The sequence below is a fragment of the Erythrolamprus reginae genome, chromosome 3 (genome assembly GCF_031021105.1).
Source record: "Erythrolamprus reginae isolate rEryReg1 chromosome 3, rEryReg1.hap1, whole genome shotgun sequence".
NCBI lineage: Eukaryota > Metazoa > Chordata > Lepidosauria > Squamata > Dipsadidae > Erythrolamprus > Erythrolamprus reginae.
Window position 1 is genome coordinate 128,612,189 of NC_091952.1, and position 26,993 is coordinate 128,639,181.

The 26,993-nt window shown below is 40.6% G+C and overlaps 1 protein-coding gene across 1 annotated transcript; it reads right to left on the reverse strand.

Moving 5' to 3' along the window:
• Nucleotides 1-2,775: 2,775 nt before the first annotated feature.
• Nucleotides 2,776-26,993, reverse strand: SH3GLB1 (SH3 domain containing GRB2 like, endophilin B1). Its single transcript, XM_070746617.1, has 9 exons — nt 26,653-26,993; nt 16,591-16,732; nt 14,779-14,907; nt 14,340-14,473; nt 14,014-14,106; nt 6,611-6,700; nt 5,797-5,897; nt 3,906-4,140; nt 2,776-3,250 (listed from the first exon to the last, which is right to left on the reverse strand). Exons 1-9 carry the CDS (start codon nt 26,722-26,724, stop codon nt 3,143-3,145), a joined length of 1,104 nt encoding a protein of 367 aa, XP_070602718.1. The 5' UTR covers nt 26,725-26,993; the 3' UTR covers nt 2,776-3,142.

The following is a 26,993-nucleotide window of genomic DNA, read 5'->3' on the forward strand; positions in this document are numbered from 1 at the left end:
TGTATTTTGGACCTTTAAAACCCACCCTTTACATTAAACAGTCATTCTATAATGTTTCTCAGCTGGAACTACGTGTGATATCCTACCAGTTCCTTTAATAGAGTACAGTAGTACTGTAGAAGAATTTTATGAATTTTTAATGGATTTAAAATTTTCAATGGATTTAATGGATTTAAGCCCCCTTTGAAAACCCGTGAAGTAGTGAATCCACAAAAGATGAACTGCGAAGAAGCGAGGGATTACTGTATTCCGTTTTTTTCACAAATTCCCTGGTAATTCCCTGATATTTCCTGAACTGTCGATTTTCCTGATAATTCCCAGTTTTCCAGGTTTGCTGGACACCCTGTAGCATGCATGTGCATGCCTACACCCCTTCCTCCCATGCATGCACAACCCCTGCACTGCCCCCACACATGGACACAATCCCCCCTCGGCTCCACGCTCAGGCCTCACTGAAGCCTGGTGTCTGAAAAAAAATGCCTAAAAGGCAAACCGGAAGTTTGGGAAAAACACTTCCAGTTTGCCGTTGTGCTGTTTTTTTGCACTCCGGGGCTTCAGGAAGCTTCCCTGAACCCTCCAGAGTGCAAAAATCAGCACAATGGCAAACCGAAAGTGTGTTTTTCCAAACTTCCGGTTTGTCCATTGGGTGGGGTTTTTGCTGAAGCGCCCGGAGGACAAAACAGCTTTCCCAAGGCTGAAAATTAGCTAGCCAGCACACGCATGCACGCTAGAGCTGACCCAGGGCAATGTCTCACATGGCCTCCGATATGGCTATATGTGCCACCTGTGGCATGCATGCCATAGGTTCGCCATCATGGACTTAAGACTGTCTAGATCAGTGTTTCCCAACCAGTGTGCCGCGGCACACTAGTGTGCCGCGGGACATGGTCAGGTGTGCCGCGAGCCCGGCCTGGCTGGAGCTTCCCGGTGACAACAAGTGAGCTTTTGGGGCCCGGTGGGAGGGCGCCGGCCACTGTTGCTTCTAAGCTGCGTGGGCGTGCGCCCACACAGCCATTAGGACCCCCCCCGGCAGAAATTTTTGAAGTGGCGCAAAGCCACGCAGTCCTGAATCGCTCCCTTCTCCGGCCAGCAAAGCCGGCTGCCCAGGAAAGCGCCGCATTTGAAAAGCGTGTCTTTTAAAAGCGCACCGCTTTCCCAGGCAGACGGCTTGCTGGCCGGAGAAGCGAGCGATCTGGGACTGCGTGGCTTTGCGCCGTGATGACAACAACGGCGCCGTGGTGGCCTTCAAGCGCCGCCCTTCGTGGTGCCCCACCACCCGTTCCTGCAGGTAGAAGTTGGGCAGGGTACCGAGAGGCTGAGGCAGCGCATGGCTGGGCGCTGAGTGCCATGGACACCTGGGAGGGCGAAGGGGTGAATGTGGCTGCTGCCTCTTAGGCGGAGGTGAAGGTGATGGTGGAGTCTGCGCTGGGGCCATGTGGGGCCACTGATCCAGGGGGGCCGCAGACCGGCAAGCCGCCCTCCACTCTCTCTCCGCTCTGTCTCTCTCTTTCTCTCTCTGTTGCCGGCGTGGTGCACGAGAGAGAAAGAGAGAGAGAGAAAAAGGAGGAGAGAGAGAAAGCAAGAGAGAAAGAGAGAGAAGGAAAGCAAGAGAGAAATCAAGAGAGAGAGAGAAAGAGAGAGGAAGAGAGAGAGAGAGAAGGAAAGAGAAAGAAAGCAAGAGAGAGAGAGAAAAAGAAAGCAAGAGAGAAAGAGAAAGACAGAAGGAAAGCAAGAGAGAGAGAAAGAGAGAAAGCAAGAGAGAGAGAGAAAGAAAGAGAAAGCAAGAGAGAGAGAGAAAGCAAGGGAGAGAGAGAGAGAAAGAGTGTAAGAGAGAAAGCAAGAGAAAGAGCAAGAAAGAGAGAAAGAGAGGAAGAGAGAGAGAGAAAGCAAGAGAGAAAGAAAGCAAGAGAGAGAGAAAGAAAGCAAGAGAGAGAAAGAAAGAAAGCAAGAAAGAGAGAGAAGGAAAGCAAGAGAGAGAGAAAGAGAGAGAATGAAAGCAAGGGAGAGAGAAAGAGAGACAGAAAGAGAGAGGAAGAGAGAGAGAAAGAATGCAAGAGAGAGAGAAAGCAAGAAAGAGAGAAAGGGGGAGGAAGGAGGGAGGGAGAGAGAAAGAGGAAAAAAAGAGAGGAAGGAAGAAAGAAGGAAAGAGGGATGGAGAGAGAGGGAAAGAAAGAGGGAGGGAGAGAGAAATAGGGTGAAAGGGAGGAAGAGAGGGGTTTTTCTCCAAATTTTTTAGCCCCCCCCCCCGCTCAATGTTCCCCAGGATTTTGTAAATGTGAATAATGTGCCACAGCTCAAAAAAGGTTGGGAAACACTGGTCTAGATGAATTATTGTGTCACCCAGAGGCAAGTTCACAAAAGTCTTCCCAATTCTGATTACAGTGGTATTATTCCTTTCCTTTGGTATTCAAGGGGACTAACAGTGGTAAGCCGCTCCGAGTCCTCGGAGAGCGGTGGCATACAAATCAAATCAAATCAAATCAATCAATCAATAAATAAATAAAACAAACATTTGCAATCCAATCAACATTTAACCAAGATGCTTGTACTAATAAGCAATGCTATTCAATTTGAGCAAAAAATCAAATGTGTGGAAGTGGGGGAATAAGCAAAGAATATCCTATAAACATTGCCCTGTAGTAACCCAGTGTCTACCGTGACACAACCATGTTATAAAGACTTTTCTTTAAGGCCGTAGTGTTTCGTTGCACAAAATAACAGTTATAGACCTTTAAAAGGTAAAAGTTCAATTCTACCCAGGAAAAAAAGGCAACAATTTTTCAACCATTTATTATTTTGAAGAGACTTGTCATTATGAAAAGTTCTGTAGAAAACTGTTTTCCCTGCTTTCAGGTTCACAGTACTCAAAAGCAGAAAACTGTTATTAGTGAAAATTCCAATAGAAACAAAGTTATATAAGAAACAATCTTGGCACATAAAGTAAAAAGCCCTTAAACAACTTAGTTCTCAAAACAGTATCTACCATGCAACAATACTGGCAAGAAATGCCCATTTCTAATGCTCGTTACTCTCATCCATTAAGACATTAACATGGAAGACACTTAAATCTGGTTTATATAAAGTTAAATTGCATATAAATATGATCTCACCATAACTGACAGTCTTTATACAAGCCAACTGCTCAGTTTAACAGTTCTAAGTAAGTAATAGGCACTTTGCCTTTCTGATTTCCTCGTTCACCCATCAACCAATCGGAATCCATGCCAGGGACACTGTACACGGTTATCACCTAGAAGCAACAAAGAAAACATTTATTTATGTATACTGTAAGTCACCTTACTCCAACATAATTCTGATTGGCAAACAGAACAGAACAATGTATTTTAGACATTATCAAAAATAAGGGTTGCAGGTACTGTAACATGAGAAAACCCACTTCCTGGATCATTTCAGACTACACTATTTAACTGAGGGGAGGATAGCATTCCAACTCTCCCAGGTCATTGGTCAGATTCATTCTCTGTCATCTTCCAATAATCTTCTAGCATTTAATCTCCCAAAATTCCTCAGAAAAACAAGGAGCACTTCCACAACAAGGAGCACAGTAAGAGGCTACATAGGAATAACCCAACACATCCCAGGCAATAACCAAGGCTACAGTTTAACCACATATCAGACCCTTGGGATAAAAATCCAAGGTCCACCTGAAACTTCACAGGATATATTAGTCACCTAGGGTAGACCAATGTAACCCTCTATACCTGCAAAGTGAGGGGGCAATCACCAGTGAGGAAAAAGAGATCACACAGTAATCTGATTAAGGCAAAGGCTTTATGGTAATATCATTCAAACCCAGATCACACTGCAATTGTTCCAAGACAAAAGGCAGATCTATCATGCTTTCATAAAATATTTGCTTTTATTTAAAAATGGCAAATGATTACCTCATCTGCAAGTAGTGATAATTCAGTGCTGTTTGCAGCATCATAATCATAAAGTACTCTGGCTTTTCTACTACCACTTGAGGGCTTCAATTCACCAAAGCTTGAAGCTGCTGCTGCACTGCTTATTGAAGATAGTGAGGGTGTAACAGTAGCTGAGGACGTATTACTAGAAGAACTACTTGGAACACAAGTTGTAGATGACTGGTTATTATTGACAAGAACCGTAGCTGGAAAGCTATAAAGGATGAAAATAAAATTAATTATTACAGATAAACATGAATGCTGTAAACACACTTTCAAATAACAATTTTAATATGGGGTTTCACCTTCCAATATAATTTTCCAAAACTAAGCAATTCAATTTTTGAACTACAAAACACAATGTACAAAAGCTTCCACAAAATATAGCTTTAAAAACAAAATCATATAAGTTACAAAGTACAGTGGTACCTCATGATACGAACCCCTCATCATACGAACTTTTCAAGATACGAACCCAGGGTTCGGAATTTTTTTGCCTCTTCTTACGAACTTTTTCCACCTTACGAACTTGCTGCCGGCCGCTGGGATGCCCCACCTCCAGACTTGAGTTCCTCCCGTTTTCCCCCACCCTGTCTTGCACCATTCTCCCCTCTGGATCTCCATGGGTTTCCCCCGTTTTTCCCCACCCTGTCTTGCACCATTCTCCCCTCTGGATCTCCATGGGTTTCCCCCGTTTTTTCCCACCCTGTCTTGCACCATTCTCCCCTCTGGATCTCCATGGGTTTCCCGCGTTTTTTCCCACCCTGTCCTGCACCATTCTCCCTTCTAGATCTCCATGGGTTTCCCCCGTTTTTTCCCACCCTGTCCTGCACCATTCTCCCCTCTGGATCTCCATGGGTTTCCCCCGTTTTTTCCCACCCTGTCTTGCACCATTCTCCCCTCTGGATCTCCATGGGTTTCCCGCGTTTTTTCCCACCCTGTCCTGCACCATTCTCCCCTCTGGATCTCCATGGGTTTCCCCCGTTTTTTCCCACCCTGTCTTGCACCATTCTCCCCTCTGCATCTCCATGGGTTACCCCCGTTTTTTCCCACCCTGTCTTGCACCATTCTCCCCTCTGGATCTCCATGGGTTTCCCCCGTTTTTTCCCACCCTGTCCTGCCCCATTGTCCCCTCTGCATCTCCATGGGTTTCCCCCGTTTTTCCCCACCCTGTCCTGCCCCATTCTCCCCTCTGGTTCTCCATGGGTTTCCCCCGTTTTTCCCCACCCTGTCTTGCACCATTCTCCCCTCTGGATCTCCATGGGTTTCCCCCGTTTTTCCCCACCCTGTCCTGCACCATTCTCCCCTCTGGATCTCCATGGGTTTCCCCCGTTTTTCCCCACCCTGTCCTGCACCATTCTCCCCTCTGGATCTCCATGGGTTTCCCTCCCCCCACTCCGTTCGCCTCAGCTTCGTCTGCCGGCAGGTTTTTTTTTTTAAAGCCTTAATGTTTTGGATTTTCCTAATCGGCTTGCACGCATTATTGGCTTTTCCATTGATTCCTATGGGAAACATTGTTTCATCTTACGAACTTTTCACCTTACGAACCTCGTCCTGGAACCAATTACGTTCGTAAGATGAGGTATTACTGTATTTGATTCAAGTTGTCCTGGATGACTGCTTAGTCATGCAAACTCCAGAAAAATCTTGTCTTTTTTCAGAGGAAAAGTGTGCAATTAAATCGTATTTATAATGATCAAATCCTGATCTTTGATGTTACGGAACAGAAATTTTCCAGAAAGATATTCCCAAAGATTTTCACTATCATGAAATCTGAATAGTCACTAAACAAGGTTTTTAAAAAATCTGGCCAATTCTATTTATTTTACCTCTTTAGTTTGAGACACGTAACTATAGATTTAATTATTACCTTCCAAGCTGTTTCTGAAGGTCCAACATATACTGATAACATTGTGCAAAGTAAGTCAGCTGGGCTTCCACAAAATCATTTAAACAACGAAGATGATGTGCCTACGATGCAATAAAACATAAATATGAACAACAAAATTACGGGGATGTTTCAATCATTTAAAAATACAGAGAAGTTAATTTGGAGGATATTGAAGTTTTAAGTAAATTACCTTCATCAGATGTGAAATTGGTAAATTTTACAAATAAGACAATTAACATAAGATAACCAGTAATATAGATAATGTTTGTTAATGACAGTAATTGGCACTAGCAATTCCACTGCTAAGATGAACAATCAGAATATGAAATCACATGATCATATCAACTTACAATGATAGTGGCAGCATTTCTTATTGTCATTGTTAGGTGATCGCAAATGGTGATCACATGATGCTGGACATTGTAACTGTTGTTATTATGTGCCAGTCACTAGCACCCTAATCATATGACTCTGCAATGGCTGGAACTTTGAAAACCAGCCATAATGTCTCACTAGTTCCGCACTGTTTTAACCTCAAATGAACCCCAAATGAGTGGTCACTGAACTGTATCTAAACTTAAACTGCAGATTTTCATTTTGAATGGGGAAAAGGGAGGAAGTTGTATCTTCAGAAATTCTAGAGCATATTTTATTTACTTATTGTAGCAGATGATCCAAGAAGGTTGATAGACAGGGATATAATCATCTTAACATTTACTTATAATTAATGGCTTTTAATTTTCTTACTCTTAACAATTAAGCAAAACCATCTTGCCTTTTGCTCTGTACTCACATGTGTACTGTTGATCCCTTCCAACAGAAGTCGAGTAATTTCTGCTTGCCGGTCAAACTCACTTTGGGCTATCCGTACTTCCTGTTCAGACTGAAAAACATATTACAAAATTTTCAGAATTTTGATAACATAAAATTATTAATGCTGTGAGAAAAAATATAACACATGATTCAGTAAATGGTGGTCCTTTATTGGACTGAACAGCCAACTCCTGAAACAGCTAAGCACCGTGTTTATCTCTGGAAGCAAGCTTATTACTAGTCTAAAGACTATATTGACAAAATAGGTTGTTTAAATAACAACATTTTCAGCTAACCTATATTGCAAGTAATTCAGGAGCTGGGTTCTGAAAAAACAGCTGCAGTGTATTCCCATTCAATGCAATGTAGTCCTAAATCACCCTGACAGAAGTATCCATGTTTAAATGAGTGCTAATACATGTTTCTTTCAGATCACCTGTCAGAAGGTATAATTTGTGTACATTCTCTCCACATTTTAAAGCAATCAAACGAGTGCCTGAACAGGACTATATATAGAGTATATATATACTCAGAGTTATAGAGTTATATATATATATATACTCTATAACTCTGTGTGTGCGTGTGCGTGTGTGTTTGGAGTTGTTTGGTAATTGTTTATCATTTTGCTATGACCACACCACTGACTGTTGGATTAAGCAATATTTTTTCTGGACATCAGCAATTCAGCATTATTTCTTAATCAACACTTTCACTTAGGAGTACTTACTTTTGTCACTTCCTCTGCCCATATCTTGTAAGCATAAAAGTGTAAAGAAACAATAAGAATTTATATTGCTATGTTTTCCTCACTTCATTTTTCTCCTCATATGAATATGTGATCATTTCATGGATTTATTTTATAATGTAATGACCAGAGCTTGATATTAGTTGAAGTTTAGTCTACTGAATAGTTATAATTGATAGTGCTATTACTAGTGCAGATTCTTACGGGATGATTTTTGAAAATTATCATCATTATCCTTATTTATAATATACATATACTATTATGCTTTTACTGCCAGATAAGAACTTTATGCAACAATTTTCCTCATGGTAGTCTAAAAACAATTTGTAGGAAAGGAGAATGTGGAAACAGGGATCTTCAACATTCTGTCAGTAGCTTAAAACTTGAAAAAAATAAGGTATTTTTTAAATATATGTTCAGTATTTGGATCCAGAGTGGCGTTTCTAGGAAAGAAAAAAGGTCCCTTTGGGCTTTGATTCAGTGGATATTTATTTTCTTTCTTGCCAGATGTCTCTTGACTCCTCTATAATGTTCAATACTTTAGAGGTGATGTAGGTCACAGAGTAGGAGGGTTGTACATATACCAAGAGAAATTCCTTATTTCTCATGAGTAATGTTCCCTCTTATAGACTTCTGGATCCAATGAATTAAATATGACGAAAGAATAGTCTTTAAGTGTTAAAAATACCCTATATCTTAGAAAGCAACAAAAAGAATGCAATCCAAATAGCAATTGACAGAATTATGACCAGATGGATGACATTTATTTTGAAAAATGGTTTATACGAGCCAAATCTATTCAAAATACAACTACTACAAACAATAATGAAAAGTGATTTCTCTTGCTATCCAAGCCTTTGACATTTCAATAATTTAGACCAACCAAATTGTTACCAAAAAGGACCCAATTATTATTATTTTTATGCATTAAAGGTAATACAATATTCAAATAGCTAGTGCTGCTCACAATTATAATGCTATGTATTTTATTAATTAGTATGTTGCATTTTAGGTAGTGTAATTCTGTTCTAAATTTCCTGTGAAACTATATATATATATTAAAAGCTTCCATGGTAGTATTTTAAAGTCTATTTGAAATTTCAGTAGAGCGAACAATTTCTTATGCAGAAACCGTAACTTTATAATGATGTAATGAAAACACCAAGTGAATGGAAATATAAGTGATGAATCATTTGAAATTAAATGAGATGATTAACGCTGAGAGGAATACTGCTAGCCATGATAATTAGATAATGAAATTGCCAATCAAAATATAGCAATGTAGGACACCTCTTTTCAGTTTATTGTATAGAATAGAGGTCCACAGCCCCTGGTCCATGGACCAGCATTCGTCTGCAACATGCCAGAAACTGGGCCACGGAGTCAAGCGAAGCCCCATCCACAGGATGCAGGCAGCATGCAAAACTATGTTTCCTCTGGTCTGTGGAAAAACCTCTCTCTACAGAACTGGTCCCTGGTGCCCAAAAGGCTGGGGACTGCTGGTATAGAAGGAGGAGAAAAATGAGAAAAGATGGATTTGGAAGATTTGGATAAAAAGATAGATCTGAGAGAGGCTCAGAGTCCTAGTCTACTCAGAGAATTATGAATATATTTAGTACTAGGAAAGGTAAGTGCTGATAGACTACTATAATATTAAATTAACCTCTTTATAGCCCATTTTAACTTATTTAGAGAAATTAATATTTGTTCAAATGGTAACTGAGTATACCATTCTATATCTTCCCCACCTAGTCATGTTAGGGACACATAAAATATTCCTAACGAACAAAGGAAGAAAAGCACATGGATTTTTAAACCAGAAAAAGGGGTTCATGGTTTTGACAAGACAGACAGATCATTCAGAAATGAATGGAATTTCACTTTAATTTTGAGGAACCAAAGGAGTACTCCTATAGTAAGGAAGGAACGTGATACCAACCTCTTGAAGATTGGGTCTGAATGTTATAAATTCATTTTCCTAAATGCTGGTATGTAAGAAAGGAATTCATGTGCTGTGAGTATGGTGAAACATGATAAACTCTTATGTCTAGAAGATGTAGCTCATAGGTGTCAAACTCACGATGTCAAGTTGTTATCATGTGATGTATCATGACTTTTTCCCCTTCGCTAAACTGGGGTGGGAGTGGCCAGAGCGTGATGTATCCGGCTTGCGGGCCACAAGTTTGACACCCTGAGAAATATTAAGATTTGCTTATGAAGTGGCCATGTGACATACTTAATGTGTGTGAAGACTGACTCTGTAATTGATTATTGGACGAATAGTAATTTTCATGTATAGAAATAAAAATAAAGCACACGTTAATGCAAAAAATACAAGAGTGTTAAAATTGAAAATGCAGCAAATGTTAGATTACATGACACAATCAGGTATATGGACAGGAAAGTTAGTTGTCAAAAACAACGATACCACTATAATTTCCTTCAACAAACATTGATATCTCATAACAGAGCACATGCTACCTGCAGTCTTTTTATAAGCATATCTTAATATTCCTCTATTTGGTTCCCACCTCTATTAAATATTTAATTACTAAATTTAAAAAATGAGGTTTGACGTGAGGAATGAATTTTTGTGGAAAGAAGTAAAGATCACTATAGATACAAGGGTGATTTTCCCACTTTCCTAGATGAAAGTAAAATTTGGGAGATATCAGAAGAAACCTAAAAAATGAATGCAGTGGGATTTTAATACCGAAGAAGTATATCTATACTGAAGAAGTATAGCCACCCCGAGTCTTCGGAGAAGGGCGGTATACAAATCTAAATAATAATAATAATAATAATAATAATAATAATAATAATAATAATAATACAAAAAAAACAAAAAACAAAAACAAATGGGTGCTTAGTGAATGTGGATTGAGTATAAATGCAAATGACAAGTATAAAATATATAAGTTGGGGTAATGTAGTTATAGAAAGTGCAACAGAAATTTATGAAAGTAGAATGAATGGGGTAATGTGTAGGATGGAATTGATGAGTTTCTTTAAAAATTGAGGCAAATTTAAAAAGCAAACGGGAATACAAGGAGTAATGTAAAAGTGGTATAAGCCAGAATGTTTTTCCAGATATGGAAAAAACATAGTGAATGGTGATAGCCAAGGCCACCTCGCAGGGTCGTTGCAGGGAAATAAGGAAGGAGTATTATGTCACTGTCTTGAGTTACCTATAGAGGTGAGAGGTGAGTAAAAATCAAATAATACAAACACTACACTACAACTAATATCTCTTTCTTTTTTTTATCTCTATCTCTACCTTTTCTAACTTTTTTCTTATCAATTTTCTGTGCTCTAAATCAGAGGTCTCTAACCTCTGGAGCCATGGCCAGGCACCAGTCCATAGCCTGTTGAGAACTGGGTCAAGCAAAGTTTTATCTGCACCATATGGGATCTAGGTTGCACATGAATCCCACCCACCCACCCAGTCCATGTAAAAATTGTCTTCCACAAAACCAGTCCCTGGTGCCAGAAAGGATGGGCACCACTGCTATAAATACTGCTGCTCACCCTAATGGGGATTCATGCATGCGCATATATCATTTCCTAAATACATGCAGCACCTTGGAAGGAGGATAAGAAATATTGTTTAAATGATTCGGGGGGGGGGGTTTCCATCAGCAAACTGCTCTTTTAGATACATCTCCACCACCACACCCACTGGTGTTAGATATGCCAACGTGTTCATTGATGTAGTTCTCCATCTAAATAAATAATACTGATCAGCAGGAAAGCAAGAGGAAACACCTGAAGAAATGTTATGAAGACAAGAGGCCAACAAACCTTCAGCCATTTTACATGCAGCAAGTTGAGCATGTAAGAAACATTTACCATAATATTATTTTCATCAGGTGGAGACAGGTTTAGTTGCTTAAAGTATAAAGACAAAAAGATGTTATGTTGCAGAAAAAAGCTAGAAAAGGCAATTAGTTAGATTGCAGTATTAGTAGGCAGAACTTAAGATATAAGAAACACATTGTCTGATCAGTGACACTTCTTGAATAATTTTTAATGCTTTTCAATATACAAAATGTAGTACCTCCAGACTATTTTATCTGTATTATTAGATCATCTCTTATGCCTTACCTACACATCTTAGATAATACACGTAGTCCCCATTTAGCAAACAAAACACATTTGGGTATAGCAACTCAGTCATTAAGTAAAGTAGTTGCTAAATGAAATCACAATTGTGCTAATGATCTGACTTCAGCTTTTCTTTGCTTTATGAAAGCTACAAATTCAAAAACTGTTTGTAAAGTTACTCTTTTGTCATCACTGCAAAGAGTCGGCAAATGAGGTAGTTGTTAAACAAGAACTACGTATAACTAGAAGGTTTTCAATGTGTTTCCTTTAAGCATGATCTCCCTCAGGAAGCCTGCACAGCTCTTGCAATCATTTAGATCAGAGATGGGAAACCTGGTCTCCTGGGTGGCCCTAGGAGTCCATCTCTTTTATCGCTGAAAATTTATAGCTGTTACTTCCCATTTTGCACTAGAGCACAAGATCAGCGGTGGGTTGCTCCCAATTCAGAGTGGTTCTTAGAACTGGCAGCGCTGCCAACTGGAGGCTCTGCCCATCTACCTGGGATGCTTCTGTGCATGGGCAGAAGCGTTGTGTGCACGTCAGGCAGCAAAATTATTTGTAACCCACCACTGCACAAGATGATAGATAGATGATAGGTAGATGAGAAAGAAGGAAGGAGGAAGGGAGGGGGGAGAGAGATGGAAAGAGAAAGAGAAGCTTCAAAGTTCAACCTGTTTAATATGGATTCACTCCTTTTATAGTCTCTGCTAAAAATATTATGGTAGCTGCTGGCTATAAAAATGTTGCCTAACACTCATTTTCACACACTGTCACAAAAATCCTGAGGAAAACACACTAATATCTGCTTTTTCAGTTTAAGCCAATTTTCATTTTGCCGGTAGTTGTAAATTATTTCTCCTTGTTTATTGGCTGCCCTAAACAAATAAACACATACATAAATAACATACAGAGCAGCTTCTTCATTAAAAACAGCTTATAACCATGATGGCGAATCTATGACATGTGTGCCAGAAGTGGCACACAGAGCCATCTCTCTAGGCACGCTAGCTGTCGCCCGTTGCTCTTCTGGTTTCTGGCACACACATGCATGCTGGCCAGCTTGTCTTCGCGTATGCATGCAATCCAGAAACTAGAAGACCAGGTGACTGGCGTGCGTGTGCACCGGGAACTACTCTTCCGGTTTCCGGCACTCCAGCACAGTGCTGAAAAGGCACTGGCCTGTAAGAAAGGTGCCACACAGATACAGCGGAAGCCTGCAAGGGCTAACGATTCTTATTTAAAATGCACATATACACACACACAGTATGTCTTTCCACAAGCCAAGAAGACAAGTTTGTTGTGTTGTGCTTTTATTTAATTTAAAAATGCATAAGACCACCCAATTCTATAATGATTCTAACCAGCCACAATGACCCTCAGCATTATTAGTGCTGTATTTTTTATTGGATTGGGGTGTTTTTAGTTAAAGTGTCTTGATTAATGCTTTTTTTTTGGTGATAGTGTTTGCATATTCTTAGTTTTTGTTTTTATGGACTTTTAAAAGTAGTCAGTATCTAATAATGCATAATTATATTAGTATATCTAAAATATAAATATGCATCTGAATAGAAGCATATTTTTGTCCTGCTTTTGAAATGGTTTCATCAGTTTATGAGTTTTTAATTCCAGATAGTGATCTTTTTTTCATTAATTAGATAGAGGTGGTCACATGTTTATATGCCTATGTGCCTTCAATGTGCTATACCTGTTAACAGTTTAGTAAATGTAACTGAGCTTTAGCATTGGAGTACTGTATTCAGCTCTCTTTCTCGCCAGAACATCTAAGAATTAAAGCCAATATAATATTTTTCTTCTATTCTCTGTTCTTTCTTGAAATTATGTACCTGGAAGTAGCATTTTACAGTCTTTCTCACACCAATCTAAATACCTAGAGCTACTCCTTGTTTTCTAAGTAACATTTCAAGAATTTAATTCCCCAATATTGTTCTAATTTCAGAGACTAGAGATTTCCTGTTATAAAGTCTCACCTTAAGTGGAACAAAATTTCTCTACTAATATGTTCACAGACAGAAAAACCTTTAACCTTGTTATATGACCTTTTTTTTTAGGAACCTACAGTGACTGTTTTTAAAGGACTGGCTACAGACTTCCTGTTCTGCAAATGAAAGGTCTCCTAATATCCATAGAAAGTGTTTCATTCAGCTAAAGCATTCGGCGAGTGGAAGTATTTTGCTGGCTCCTCTCTTCTCTTGCAATAGCCAATCCACCTCGCAGGGTTGGTGTTGAGGAAAAAATAGGAAGAGGAAGGTGTATCAGATATATTCACTGCCTTGAGTTCCTCATAAAGTAATAAAGGTGGGATAAAAATCTAATATATAAATAAATACTTTGTGCACTCCAAAAAACTCCACAGACTTTTTCAAAAGTATACATGACTATAAAAGAGGGTAAGGGCAAATGAGTTAAAGTTTTCTATGCTCGCTGATATTAGTAGCAATGTCTGGATTATGAAGAACCAAGACAAAGTACAAAATTATGTATTGTGAATTTCTTAAGAAGCAGATTTTACTTACTAAAGCACGAGCCTCTGCTACTTTTGCCTTTTTCAGTCGAGTTTTGGCAGCATCCAAATCTAGCCTTTTATTTTGTAATAGCTTGCGTTCTCTCTATAAAAAATCAAAACAAAACACCAAAGCATTATTATTTTGGACAAAATGTGAAAGATTTAGTTTATTTCACAAAAATGAAATAACATAACTACTAGAATTTCTTGTTCTTTCTTGTATCGCAGAAAGCTACATATGAGAGACTGTATTACAATTTTAGAGAATGATACCAAATGCTCAACAAAAATAATTTTTTGAGCTTCACGTTTCATTACATTATGTTAATAACTTACAGTAATAGTTTTATAGTCTCCTTCAATAAAATTTCTAAGAGGCGTAAGGAAGTTTATTGCAGCAGTCTGCATTAGTTCTCTGTCTGCTGCCCCAATTCTTTTCTGTGTTTCTCCACATTTAACAAGAGCATTTCCTGCAATAAAAAAAATGATTATATGGTTTAAGTAGCAATATAGACATAATTACAATTACAGGTATTTAACTTAGAAGTATTGACACCATTTATTCAAAGACATCCTTGAGCATTATTACATATTTAAATATTACAATTTTTATAATAAGTTCAAAATATTATTTTCAGTACCCAGCATAGTTTCAAAATTTAAAGATACAAAACGTTTTCAGAACAGTGAAGATGAATTATTTCATCATAGAAGTAGTATCTAGTTAACTTCATTTCAGACATTCCTGTCATATAAACTAATAGCTGCAACTTGCCATATGCCGTTCCTGGGCCAAATTCATTTCCAGCATCAATCATATTCTGGCCCTGTAGTTCTGGATTATTCAGACGACTTGGTGCTTTGCGATCCAGTTTCTCATAAACAAATTCTTCTATTCTAGCATCTGGCAAAAAATAAAACATATCATTTCTTTGTTACAGGTAATTCTTGGATGGAATGGAATGTGAGAATGATCCTGGAAGGGGTGGGTGGGGGGAGTGAGGTGGGGAGAAATATGTTGCTTAGGGAATTATCAGCTAAAAGGAAAAGCTCAGAACTGAGTAACAGACAGAGAAAGAAACTTAGATAAAATCCATACTAATTTATCACAGGTAAAAAAAACAGCAAGGAGACATCTACTTTTACATTTGCCAATTCTATAAATGTAGCCTTACATTAAATTAGAATTAGTTCATCTTGTCCTATTTCCTGTCTGGTCTATTTAAGAGGCTGACCCTGGGTTGCATCCAACCATTCAGCAACTTTTTATAGCTACAGCACTGAACAAATGGGATTTATGATCAATTCTCGGAGAAACAGCAATTGCATTGCCCAATCTGGGGTTACAATGGCAACTGAGACTACTGGAATTGCCATTGCTAAGCAATGTGATCACAGGACATACTTTATTAGCACAACATTTAACAATGGAAATCCTGGTCCTAATTGCCATTGTAACTTAAAGACTACATATACAACCAAACTTGTATATTTTGTAATAATAATAATAATAATAATAATAAAAAATGTTTCCCCTGCCTAGTCATATCCAACTCTTGGAGGCGGGGTTCATCTCCAAAGGAGCCAGAGCTGCCCAAAGACTGTTTCCATGTCGTTTGGCCAGCATGATTATATACCGAGGCACCCAGAACATTATTACCATCCCACTGAAGTAGTATCTACTTATCTACTTATATTTCCATGCTTTCAAACTGCTAGGTGGGGCTATGATGGGAACTCACTCCATCGTGCAGCACTCAGTCTCAAGCTGACAAGCACAATGTCTTTAACCACTAAACCATTGTTCCCCCATAGGAACAATATAATCAAATAAATTATTGCTGAAGTGCAGTGCAATGGGATGGCTAGGGAAAGAAAGGAAAGGAAGAAGACCGGGTTAAAGTTTTTCCTCAATGATATAAGCTCATTGGCTGATTTTGGGCTGGCCACATTCTCTGAGCCCAACCTGTTTGAAAGAGTTGATACTATGAGAAATAGATGGAGGAACCCAACTGCCTTAAGCTACTCAATAAAACCTGGGTAAATCTAGTAAGAAAGGCTTTTAAGAAATTAATTTTCAGAACTGTAGAACTGAATTAAGTTTAGCATAAAGTTAGAGTAATCAGTTGGGTTATTTCTGCTTCAACAAACCTTGAATTTCTGACAGTCAGAGAATTATACTATCAATTTTATTTCATCCTAATCACTTAAGATGTGGGAGTCAAACTCGCAGTGTCACGTTGCCATCATGTGACATTTCATAATGTTTCTCCCATTAGCGGAGCCAGGGTGGGTGTGGCCCACACATGATGCATCCCTGACTTAAGAAATTATAAGTTTGCTCTTTATTTTGAATCAATTTGTTTTGCAAAATTGTAAGCTTATTGTTATAGTTAACATTTTAAGTTCTGTAATTACTGTATGATTTGTACATACTTGTATAACAGAAAAATGACATGTGAATTCATGAAGAATTAAGTGCTAATTTCTCAGAAGTTGATAATTCAGGTTACATTATATATGCAGGTAGAACTTATCAAAATGCAAATAAATTAATGGCAAAAGAGAAATAAAGTTTTGCTCTTACTTGGATTTGGTTGCAACAACACTTCTGTCTGTTTCATAATCTTTTCTGTCCATAGTTTTGTACAATCCGCCTTACATAAAAGATTTTCTAGGTGAGCATCCAATTCTGTCTTCTCCGCTTGCCCAAGTTTCTCTTCTGTAAACTACATTGGTTAAACAAACAAAAGCACTTCTCAAGATATGCGCAAAACAAACTGATCAGCAAAAATAGAAAATGCAAGTGTTTGCCTCAATGTACTCATTTAATTTTTTTTAATCTTCATATTAGTTTTAAAAAAAAACCTATCTTCTGATATATTTAGCCAGCATGTTAAAATAGGCATGCATGGATTTTCAAATACAATATACCGTATACCATTTTCTGTAACTGTTATCATATCTTATTGGTCTACACTTGAAGAACAGATGTATAAAAATATCAATAGAATGTGACTTTCAATGGTGACAAGAATCAACACTCTTTCATTTTTGCACAGATTCCCAAAGTAAACAATACAGCAGCAAACTATTGCTTTGGAAAGAGAAAAGGGAACCCAAAATTTTTTCAACTTTTATATTGTCTCTTTAGTAGAAAACACATACAGTGATACCTCAAGATACGAACCCCTCGTCTTACGAACAACTTGTGATACGAACCCAGGGTTCAGAAAATTTTTGCCTCTTCTTACGAACTTTTTTCGAGTTACGAACCGGTGTTCGGAGACTGCTGGGAAGCTGCGCGGCTGTTTTAAAAGGTGACAGCCGCGCGGCGGGGCTTCCCAGCACCCCCCGAACCCCGAACTCGGAAGTTTGGCACAAGTTCGGGGTTGGTGCTGGGAAGCCCCCCAGGCCGGCTGCGACCTTTTAAAAGAGCCGCGGCGCTTCCCATCTGTCTCCTGAAGCCGAACGGCAAAGCCGAACTTCCGCATTCGGCTTCAGGAGACAGATGGGAAGCGGTGTGGCTGTTTTAAAAGGTCGCAGCCGGCCTGGGGGGCTTGCCAGCACCCCCCCGAACCCGGGTTCGGGGTTCGGGAGGTTGCTGGGAAGCCCCCCAGCCCGGCGGTCACCTTTTAAAATAGCCGGGCGGCTTTCCAGCAGCCTCCCGAAGCCGAACAAACCCGAACGTCCGCGTTCGGCGTTCGGAGGCTGCTGGAAAGTCCTACTTCGCCCCCCCAGCCAAACCCCCAAAGCATGTTTGCTGCCACACGATTTAGCGGCGAAGTGACGTGGATGGATGCAAAACTGAAACCGGGCTGTTTCAGCTTTCCATTCCTTCACGTCTCTTCGCCGCTAAATCGTGTGGCAGCAAACATGCTTTGGGGGTTTGGCTGGGGGGGAGAAGAAGTAGGACCTTCCTAACTCCCTCCCCCCCAGCCAAACCCCCAAAGCATGTTTGCTGCCACACGATTTAGCGGCGAAGTGACGTGGATGGATGGAAAGCTGAAACCGGGCTGTTTCAGCTTTCCATTCCTTCACGTCCCTTCGCCGCTAAATCGTGTGGCAGCAAACATGCTTTGGGGATTTGGCTGGGGGGGAGAAGAAGTAGGACCTTCCTAACTCCCTCCCCCCCAGCCAAACCCCCAAAGCATGTTTGCTGCCACACGATTTAGCGGCGAAGTGACGAGGATGGATGGAAAGCTGAAACCGGGCTGTTTCAGCTTTCCATCCCTTCACGTCCCTTCGCCGCTAAATCGTGTGGCAGCAAACATGCTTTGGGGATTTGGCTGGGGGGGAGAAGTAGGACCTTCCTAACTCCCTCCCCCCCAGCCAAACCCCCAAAGCATGTTTGCTGCCACACGATTTAGCGGCGAAGTGACGTGAAGGGATGGAAAGCTGAAACCGCCCGGTTTCAGCTCCCCATTCCTCCACGTCACTTCGCTCCTGTCCTGGCTAAATCGTGTGGCAGCAAACAGGCTTTGGGGTTTTGGCTGGGGAGGAGGGAGTTAGTAAGGTCCTACTGCTTCCTCCCCCAGCCAAAAACACAAAGCCAGGCAGCCTCCAGCCGCCAAAGGAGCCTCCTGATTCTCCCCGCTTCTCTGTCCCGCTCATTACCCATGTCTGGCAGAAGCTGCTGTCCGATTGCTCTTAGCCGGCGGGATGCAAAGTGCTGGGGTGGGGGGGTGTGTCCTGACAGCCCCCCCACCCCAATGCGAGCAGCGAGGAGTCACCCATGGCCGGCAGAAGATCGCTCTTGCTGACCTGATGCCTCGCGGTGAAGCCGGGCAAGAGCGATCTTCTGCCGGCCATGGGCGACTCCCCGCCGCTCGCCCATGGCCGGCAGAAGATCGCTCTTGCCCGGCTTCCCCGCGAGGCATCAGGTCAGCATTCTGGACGGGCGGGCGGCGGGCGAGGATGGGGGAAGCCTCGCGGGGAAGCCGGGCAAGAGCGATCTTCTGCCGGCCATGGGCGAGCGGCGGGGAGTTGCCCATGGCCGCCAGAAGATTGCTCTTGCTGACCTGCTGCCTCGCGGGGAAGCCGGGCAAGAGCGATCTTCTGCCGGCCATGGGCGACTCCCCGCTGCTCGCCCATGGCCGGCAGAAGATCGCTCTTGCCCGGCTTCCCCGCGAGGCAGGAGGTCAGCATCCTTGGTGGGCGAGCGGCGGGGAAGCCGGCGGCTGTGGCAGCTGCTGCAAGAGGCTTCCCCGCCTCCTCAAAGCAGCCTCCCAAACCCGAACTTTCGCTGAGAAGCCCCGCCGCCCGGCTGTCACCTTTTAAAACAGCCGGGGGGCTTCTCAGCAGCCTCCCAACGCCGAAGCCCCCAGGCTGTTTTAAAAGGTGACAGCCGGGCGGCAGCGGTTTTTTGCGGGGGGGTTTTGTTGTTGCACGGATTAATTGACTTTACATTGTTTCCTATGGGAAACAATGTTTCGTCTTACGAACCTTTCGTCTTACGAACCTCCTCCTTGCACCAATTAAGTTCGTATCATGAGGTATTACTGTATGGGAAAAAAACGCACAATAGCAATTATACGTGATCTGCTGATTTACAACATGTATTTATGAATGGGTTTCCAGGTTTCAAAGTATTTTCATTATGTTTAAAGGGCAATAAATTTGCTGCCAGAGTTGTCAATTATATTGGTGTATTTATTTTACTTTATTAATTTTATGCATCACCCATCATTCAATAAAACAATATTATAAAAAACTGGAACAGGAAGATAATAAATACAATGAAATTTAAAAAGCAATAGCTAAGTTAGTAGAGGGCCATATAATAGAGTGGAAGTGGAATCTTCTAATTCGATAACCACATCTAGAATGACACACAAATACCCCGTCCAGGCCAATAAGAGAACCAGATTTTAAGACCTTTCTGGGAGATCCAAAATGTGGGTGCAGATCTCAAAGAAAGGAAAAGATGCTCTAGTCTAGAGGATGGGCGCGGCAGAGAAGACTCTTGTCCCAAACCTCTGCAAGTAGGATGGGCCAATCCCAATGGATGAGATGGTGCCTTAGGTAGCCTGGACACAAATATTACTTGATTCCAGAAGCTGTTTGCCTCAGCCTCATCCTTTCCCACCAATATCTTGTAGGCATAGTAGTGAAACAGAGGGTTTTTCTAGTTCCATGTTAAAGAAAGAAAACGTTCCTCCATACAACTTCAGAACCTGAGGGGAAGGGACAACAATGTAAGAAAAAATAATGACTGGCTACCAGTGTTCCCTCTAATTTTTTTTGGGGGGGAGGGGGGGCGGAAAAGTATAGTGTCTGAGCGGAAGTCCCTTCGGGACTGGGCGGCACAGAAATAATAGATAGATAGATAGATAGATAGATAGATAGATAGATAGATAGACAGACAGACAGACAGACAGACAGACAGACAGACAGACAGACAAAAAACCCACCCTGTTTTGCCTCAGAGAATTTCAAAATAAAATACTGTACTGTGTGTCTATAACAGTGAGCTCATATTAGGGCAACTCTATCAATATCAAAATGCCACTTAAATAGTTGAGCTACTTTCAAACTAGATTTTGATTTTCTTTCTCTCTTCCTTACTCCCATTCTTTTTCTTTTTCTTTTCCTTCCTCTCTTTTTTCTATCTGTTTCTCTCTCTTCCTCTCTCTCTCCTTCCCTCTCACTCTTTCCCTCTTGGCTTCTGGGCAGGTTTGGAAAACTCTGAGTTGATTATGATTTTTAAGTGAACGATTGCTCACTGCTCAGCTTAGAGGGAACTATGCTGGCTACTAAGGATTCACACCCTCGATGAAAAGCCTTCCTTTGGTAACATGTCTAAGCAAGCGATGCCTGTGCAATTCCTGAAATTTGTTGTTCTTTGCAATCTGATTTGTCATAACCTATCTTTGTTGGCTTGACAGATGATCTGTAGAAAAGGTCAGGCAGGGTGCAGCTGGAATAGTTTCCCTAAATCTCTTAACAGCTTTCGGTACCATTAACCACATGGTATCCTTCCAGTTTAGTTTGTAAGTAGGACGCAGAGGTTTTGGTGGCTCATTTCTAAGGACTGTTTTCAGAAAGAGACTTTGCTAGATTATCATTTGACACACCATTATGTGCTTTTGCCAAACAAAGATACATCATTTTAGCTCTGCATAAGAATGTCAGTACTTTGGGAATGTTGTATCTCAGAATTGAGAGATGGGTGGTGAGTAATTTTAATAAATAATAAATTTTACAGTAATTAGTGTGTGTATGTGTAACATATTTTTGCGGATAATGAAAAGGAAGGGAGACTACTATAGATCTATTTCAGGCTTATTTGCCTTCATCAGGTAGCCACATCTTTACTGGGATTTGACCCTGGGGCTCTGCCTTGTAAGGCAGTGGCCTTAGCGTCTAGGCTACATATCCCTATGATCTCTTTTGACAAGAAGAGCTTATTCACTATTAATTTTCTGAAGAGTTAACTGTAGTAATTAAGGTGTTGGCCTAGAAATCAAGAGATGGTGAGTTCTAGTCTATGTGAGACATTACAGTTAAGTGGTGACTTTGGTCCAATTAGTACTGCCTCTGTCTCTCAGTCCAATCTAATTCACAGAGTTATTGTTGAGGAAGAAGAAATATTATATATGTTCACTCCTTTGAATTACTTATAAAGTAACTAAGAGGGATACAAATAATCTTAAAAACAAAATATCCCAGAAGATTGCCTCTAAATATGACATTCCAATCAATACGAAAAAACAAAAGTGAACTGTTTATTATGTTTTAGATTATGATTAATTTCTCAAAAATTTGAGATTTAGAGATAACTTTAAATATTGCTTTATTGCTTTGTGAACTCTCATGAATGCTTAAGAAGTATGCCATAGTTACTGTGTAGTAAGTATTTGATGTGATACAATGTGTAAATCAAATATTGCATGAGAATGTTGGGTAGAATCTCTAGTATGCATTTTATTAATGAATATTATATAACAGATATGAATTTGTGCAGGTAATCGCAAAAGACTACATGATATATATTTTATGGACCAATTATACAATTACTTTTTGCATACAATTATGGGGAAAATAGAGAGGTACAGTAGATAGCCAAATATCTAATTCATGGAAACAATACTACCATGATAACATTTATTATCATTATCATTATTATTATTTATTAGATTTGTATGCCGCAATTCTCCGAAAACCTGGGGCAGCTAGTATATAAATTGACTATAATATAAATTGACTATTACTATGATGACTTACAAAAATTATTGGAGCCTCTATTAACTAGTTTAACTCAGATTCAAACTATATTTATTTGTAGCCAAGAAAATGCAAAACAGTTGATTTTTTTCATATATAAATGAACAAGTCAGCATCATAAGACAAGCATCATAGGATCTCTTAATTAGAAGATAATTTTGTTTGTTCACTTTCCAGCACCAATGAACAAATTACAAGTGAAGAAATGTACTTCTTAAACTAGAAACTGTATGTAAGTACAGTAACTTGTTAAGTAATTTAAGAAACACTCGTATTTAAGAAAAAGATTAACTTTTATTATATTAATCTTTAGAATTAGCTTGAAGAATTGGGACCGGACATCTGTAATCTGGATCTTTTTCATTTCTAATTGGCAAAAAGCTCTAAGGCAGTGTTTCCCAACCTTGGCAACTTGAAGATATCTGGACTTCAACTCCCAGAATTCCCCAGCCAGCATTTGCTGGCTGGGGAATTCTGGGAGTTGAAGTCCAAATATCTTCAAGTTGCCAAGGTTGGGAAACACTGCTCTAAGGCATGACTCACTAATGGGTTGGTACACTGCTAAGTGCATCTTTGAGTGAGTAGACAAATGTGCCCCGTTTAGGACAAGGTGGTAGTACAGATACCTTTTTCTCATGAAATGACAGCTCAGACTGGAAATTCAGGACAACAATCGACTAATCTACAACCTTCTAGAGAAGATTGCTGAGACAACTTTGGTGCAACAGCTGCAGAAAGCCCTGGGGAAACAGATTTTCTAAACTAATTTCATTCTTAGTTCAGACCTATATATGCCATCAAGATTACAAAACAATCTGTTGCTCAATGGGTCATCATTTCAGAGATATCTCCTTACCCAATCAGAGAAATAGAATGACCATGAGCAGGCAGAAAAGCCATGGGAGTGACTTCTGACTTCCTCATTGACTTTACTTTACAGGGAATATTGGAAATGATGATCACATGACCATGGCTGAGTGTACAGCGGCCACAACTTTGCAAACTGTCAATCCTATAGGAGTCATGGGTCTTACATTTTTTACTCATTCTGTAAATAAGCCCTGTTTGCGATATGCTAAAAAATCGGTGCCCTATGTTACACTGTTTCATCCAATTGAAAGTTACAATCACACACAAGAGTAGTATATAGACACTTGTGGATGATTTCAAATGAAATTGGGATATGCAATGCAATCCAGTTGATATTGCTTTATATCTGAACAGCTTTCAAGATCACATATAAAGTATCTATAAATAAAAAATACTACAAACGTGGGAGGAGATTTTGCAAAGGGCCATTAGTGTTGATTGTCTGAGTGGACAAAGCAAGAGACCAGCTGAGCAAACATCTGTTATGCATTTTACCTGTTTTTCTCCCTCTCTCTTCTGAGTTCATTGCAATCTAAACAATTGTAAATAAAATACGGTATATATTATGAAAAGAAATGTGTAAAACCATTGTGCAGGGTAGTTATTAGCACTGGCCAAATGGAATGGGGAAAGAAGAGGTGGTAGGAGTAGACTTCTAATATTAAATTCTGTTCCACATAACATTTTAAAGATTATAAACAGACCACAGAGCCATCAACAAGAGATCTTTTAGGGATCTCCCTCACGTCTGTATGTCAAGTAGCATTTTTTCCTTTCTCTCTCCCCTACACAGTTCCTTAGCTATGAAAAATTCAGCTAAAATATTTGGAATTTGGAAATGAGTTGACTTAGTCTTAAATGTTCTTTTGGCATGTTTACTTTGCAATATGCATAGCCTAGGCCTAGGGATAGCTATTTCTAAGGAATTCTGGACAAGGTACAAAGTCAAAGCAAACAAAATAAAAAACCAATATACAATAAATTAAAGCAATATTAAACATGAAATGCCAGAGATATAGGGAGAGGTATGTCACAAAATGGGGGTAACCACTATGACATCAGCATACTTTTCATTTTGTTATTCTAATCTTATATATAACTATTAATATCATATAATGAATAAAGTCAACAGTTGCATAATTAATTATAAATATTATCAATAAATAAACAAACAGTATTTAGTCAATGAAGGCTCACCTCCAAACATAAAGCAGATAAATTCTATTTAGGACCAGGAATAAAATAAAATAAAATAAAAAATATTATTTTACTGAAAGAGTAGTAGATCCTTGGAACAAACTTCCAGCAGATGTGGTAGATAAATCCACAGTAACTGAATTTAAACATGCCTGGGATAAACATATATCCATCCTAAGATAAAATACAGAAAATAGTATAAGGGCAGACTAGATGGACCATGAGGTCTTTTTCTGCCGTCAGACTTCTATGTTTCTATGGATAAGGAGCCTCTAAAAAATTAAGGAACTAAAGGCTAGACTGGAAAATCAATCATGGCAGAGGCATTGGCAAACCATTCTTATTGGTGCCCAGAAAACTACATAGACATGGTGGCCTTATCAGCAACTAAAACCCCCCTTTACTATAGATTTTTATAGTTGCTACTATAATATACTTCTATATTTAAGAAAAGAGGTCAGAAAATCCATCAGAGAAACCAAATGGATGGTTTAAAATTAATATATAATAGCACTTTAAGGGTGGGGCAGAAAAAAAGTTTAACATGTTTCCCATTGTGTTGGCAATTATTATGCAACTAACAGAATTTTACCAAAAACTGAAATGCCATCCTGTTATTAACTGGAAAAACTTAAAGACTCCAGTAACTTTGTGCTATGGCAACAATTGCACAACACAGGAAGTCTGATGTAAGTGTAGTTAGGAAGAAAATAAAATTGTTAAAGCCACAAATTCATCCAATCTACTAATAATGCAAATATGAAAAAGTGAATGTTAAGGAAAAGGGCACAATTCCTATCTTTCACCACCATACTGCGGATTAACCGGAATAGGCTTACAATTTCTTTAGAATAAGAAGGAATAAACAAAATAGATAATATATCAGGCACAGTAAGACACCGCAGACAGGCATTTTTCTTTTGCAAAGTTCAGCAAAATCTCAATGTGCAGGGTCAGTTGTACCAAGTCACTCTTGAGCTTAAGCTAATAATAGCTGAGAACACATGCTTTATTTTTGTTTTTCAAGTTACAAAGGGAGACACATGGAGGGGTCTCACTTTGTTTTTGTTTTTTTAATATTATTTTACTTGTACTGTACTCTTCCAAAATGACAGTGCCAAACTCTGGTGTCTAGAAAGGCCACCAGGGTCTCATACAGTTAGCCTAATGGCTTGTAAATATTTGTCTGCAGAAATCTAATTTAAATGAAACAATCTTGGCACAAGAACCTTGCCAGATCAAACCGCAGGGCCATCTAGTCCAGAATTTTGTGTCACAAAGTAACAAGCGGCAGAGATTCATTTTGAAAGCTTCAGGGCCAGAATGAATGGCAACATTTGCATTCCCAAAAATCCAATCCTATACTTTTTGGAAGACACCAGTTTACCATTTGATTTACAAAGTTAGCCAAAGCAGCTATCAAATATATAGTCATTACCCACCCACCTAGCTTGCCCACCCAAAATCTTCTATCTACCTGTCCAAAGTCCTTTTTTAAAAATAAATCCACCCGTCCTAAATAGACTTGAAAATTTCAAAGCTAATTATTATGTGTTGGGGGGGGGGGGGCGGGGGAAAAAAGAATTTTGTTCTGTCAATCCTGAAAGTCCCAGCATCGAACTTTTCACACCTCTATGGGGAGGGGTCTCCAACCTTGGCAGCCCAGCGGACTTCAACTCCCAGAATTCCCCAGCCAGCAAAGCTTTAGGGCCAGAAGCTTGGCAGGGGAATTCTGGGAGTTGGAGTCCGACAGACTTAACGTTGGATACCCCTGGTCCGTCCGTCACACCCCGTCTTTATCCTCCTTCCGTCTCTCACCTTCCACCCTTTAATGGGAAACGCCCCCCCCCCCCCCGAAGACGGGAAAGGAGGCTGCCAAACCGAAACGGAATAAAAGAAAACCCAAAAAAGGAGGGGGGGGGGAGTCCTGGGGATGAGAAATCTTTGCGCAAGCGCCGGAGCTGCGGGCATTGAAGCCCGCTGCGCTCCCTAGACAGACCCCTGAGGCGGCGAGGACAGCCGTAAGTGGCACCAAAACAGCCCCCACCCCACCTCACCCCCATTATCCACGCCTCTGCCTTTCTCCGCGTTAGGCAAGCCTGCGAAAGGAGGAGGAGAAGGACTAGGCCTAATTTGGCTCCTGCTCAACCGGTTGCTGCCCCAGTGCCAGCGGAGCTGCGGCTTCTTATGCCAGTTACGGAGGGGAAAGAGGGGAGGGGTGGGGTCTCGCCCGGTGCAGCAACGGCCTGGCCAACGCCCGAGCCCTCCTTCTGCTAGAGGGACAGCTCTTCGCCAGGAAGGGGAAAAACGAGGCTTTTTTCGCTTCCTTCCTCGGCGCCGCTCTTGCCTCCTTTACCTGCACGGCTCGGCTGAGGAACGTGCCAGCGTCAGCCGCCAACTTCTTCACATTGAAATCCATAATATTCATCTTTACCGGGAGCCGACCAATTCGGGAGGGGTGGGGGGGAGGCTGGCGGCGGCGGCTTGCCGCCCACCACACTTCCTCCCTCTGGAAGCGCCGGGCGAAGTCGGCGGCGGCGGCGGTGGGATTTAGAAGGGTGGTGCCAGCCGCAATAGGGCCTTGCCCAGGAGTTACGAAACTAGCAGCCAATTGGATGCATCCGAGCTGGTGGGCGGAGCCCCGAGCTAGACCGAGGACGGCCCAGCTGCTTACAGGACGCTCCGCCCACCCACCGC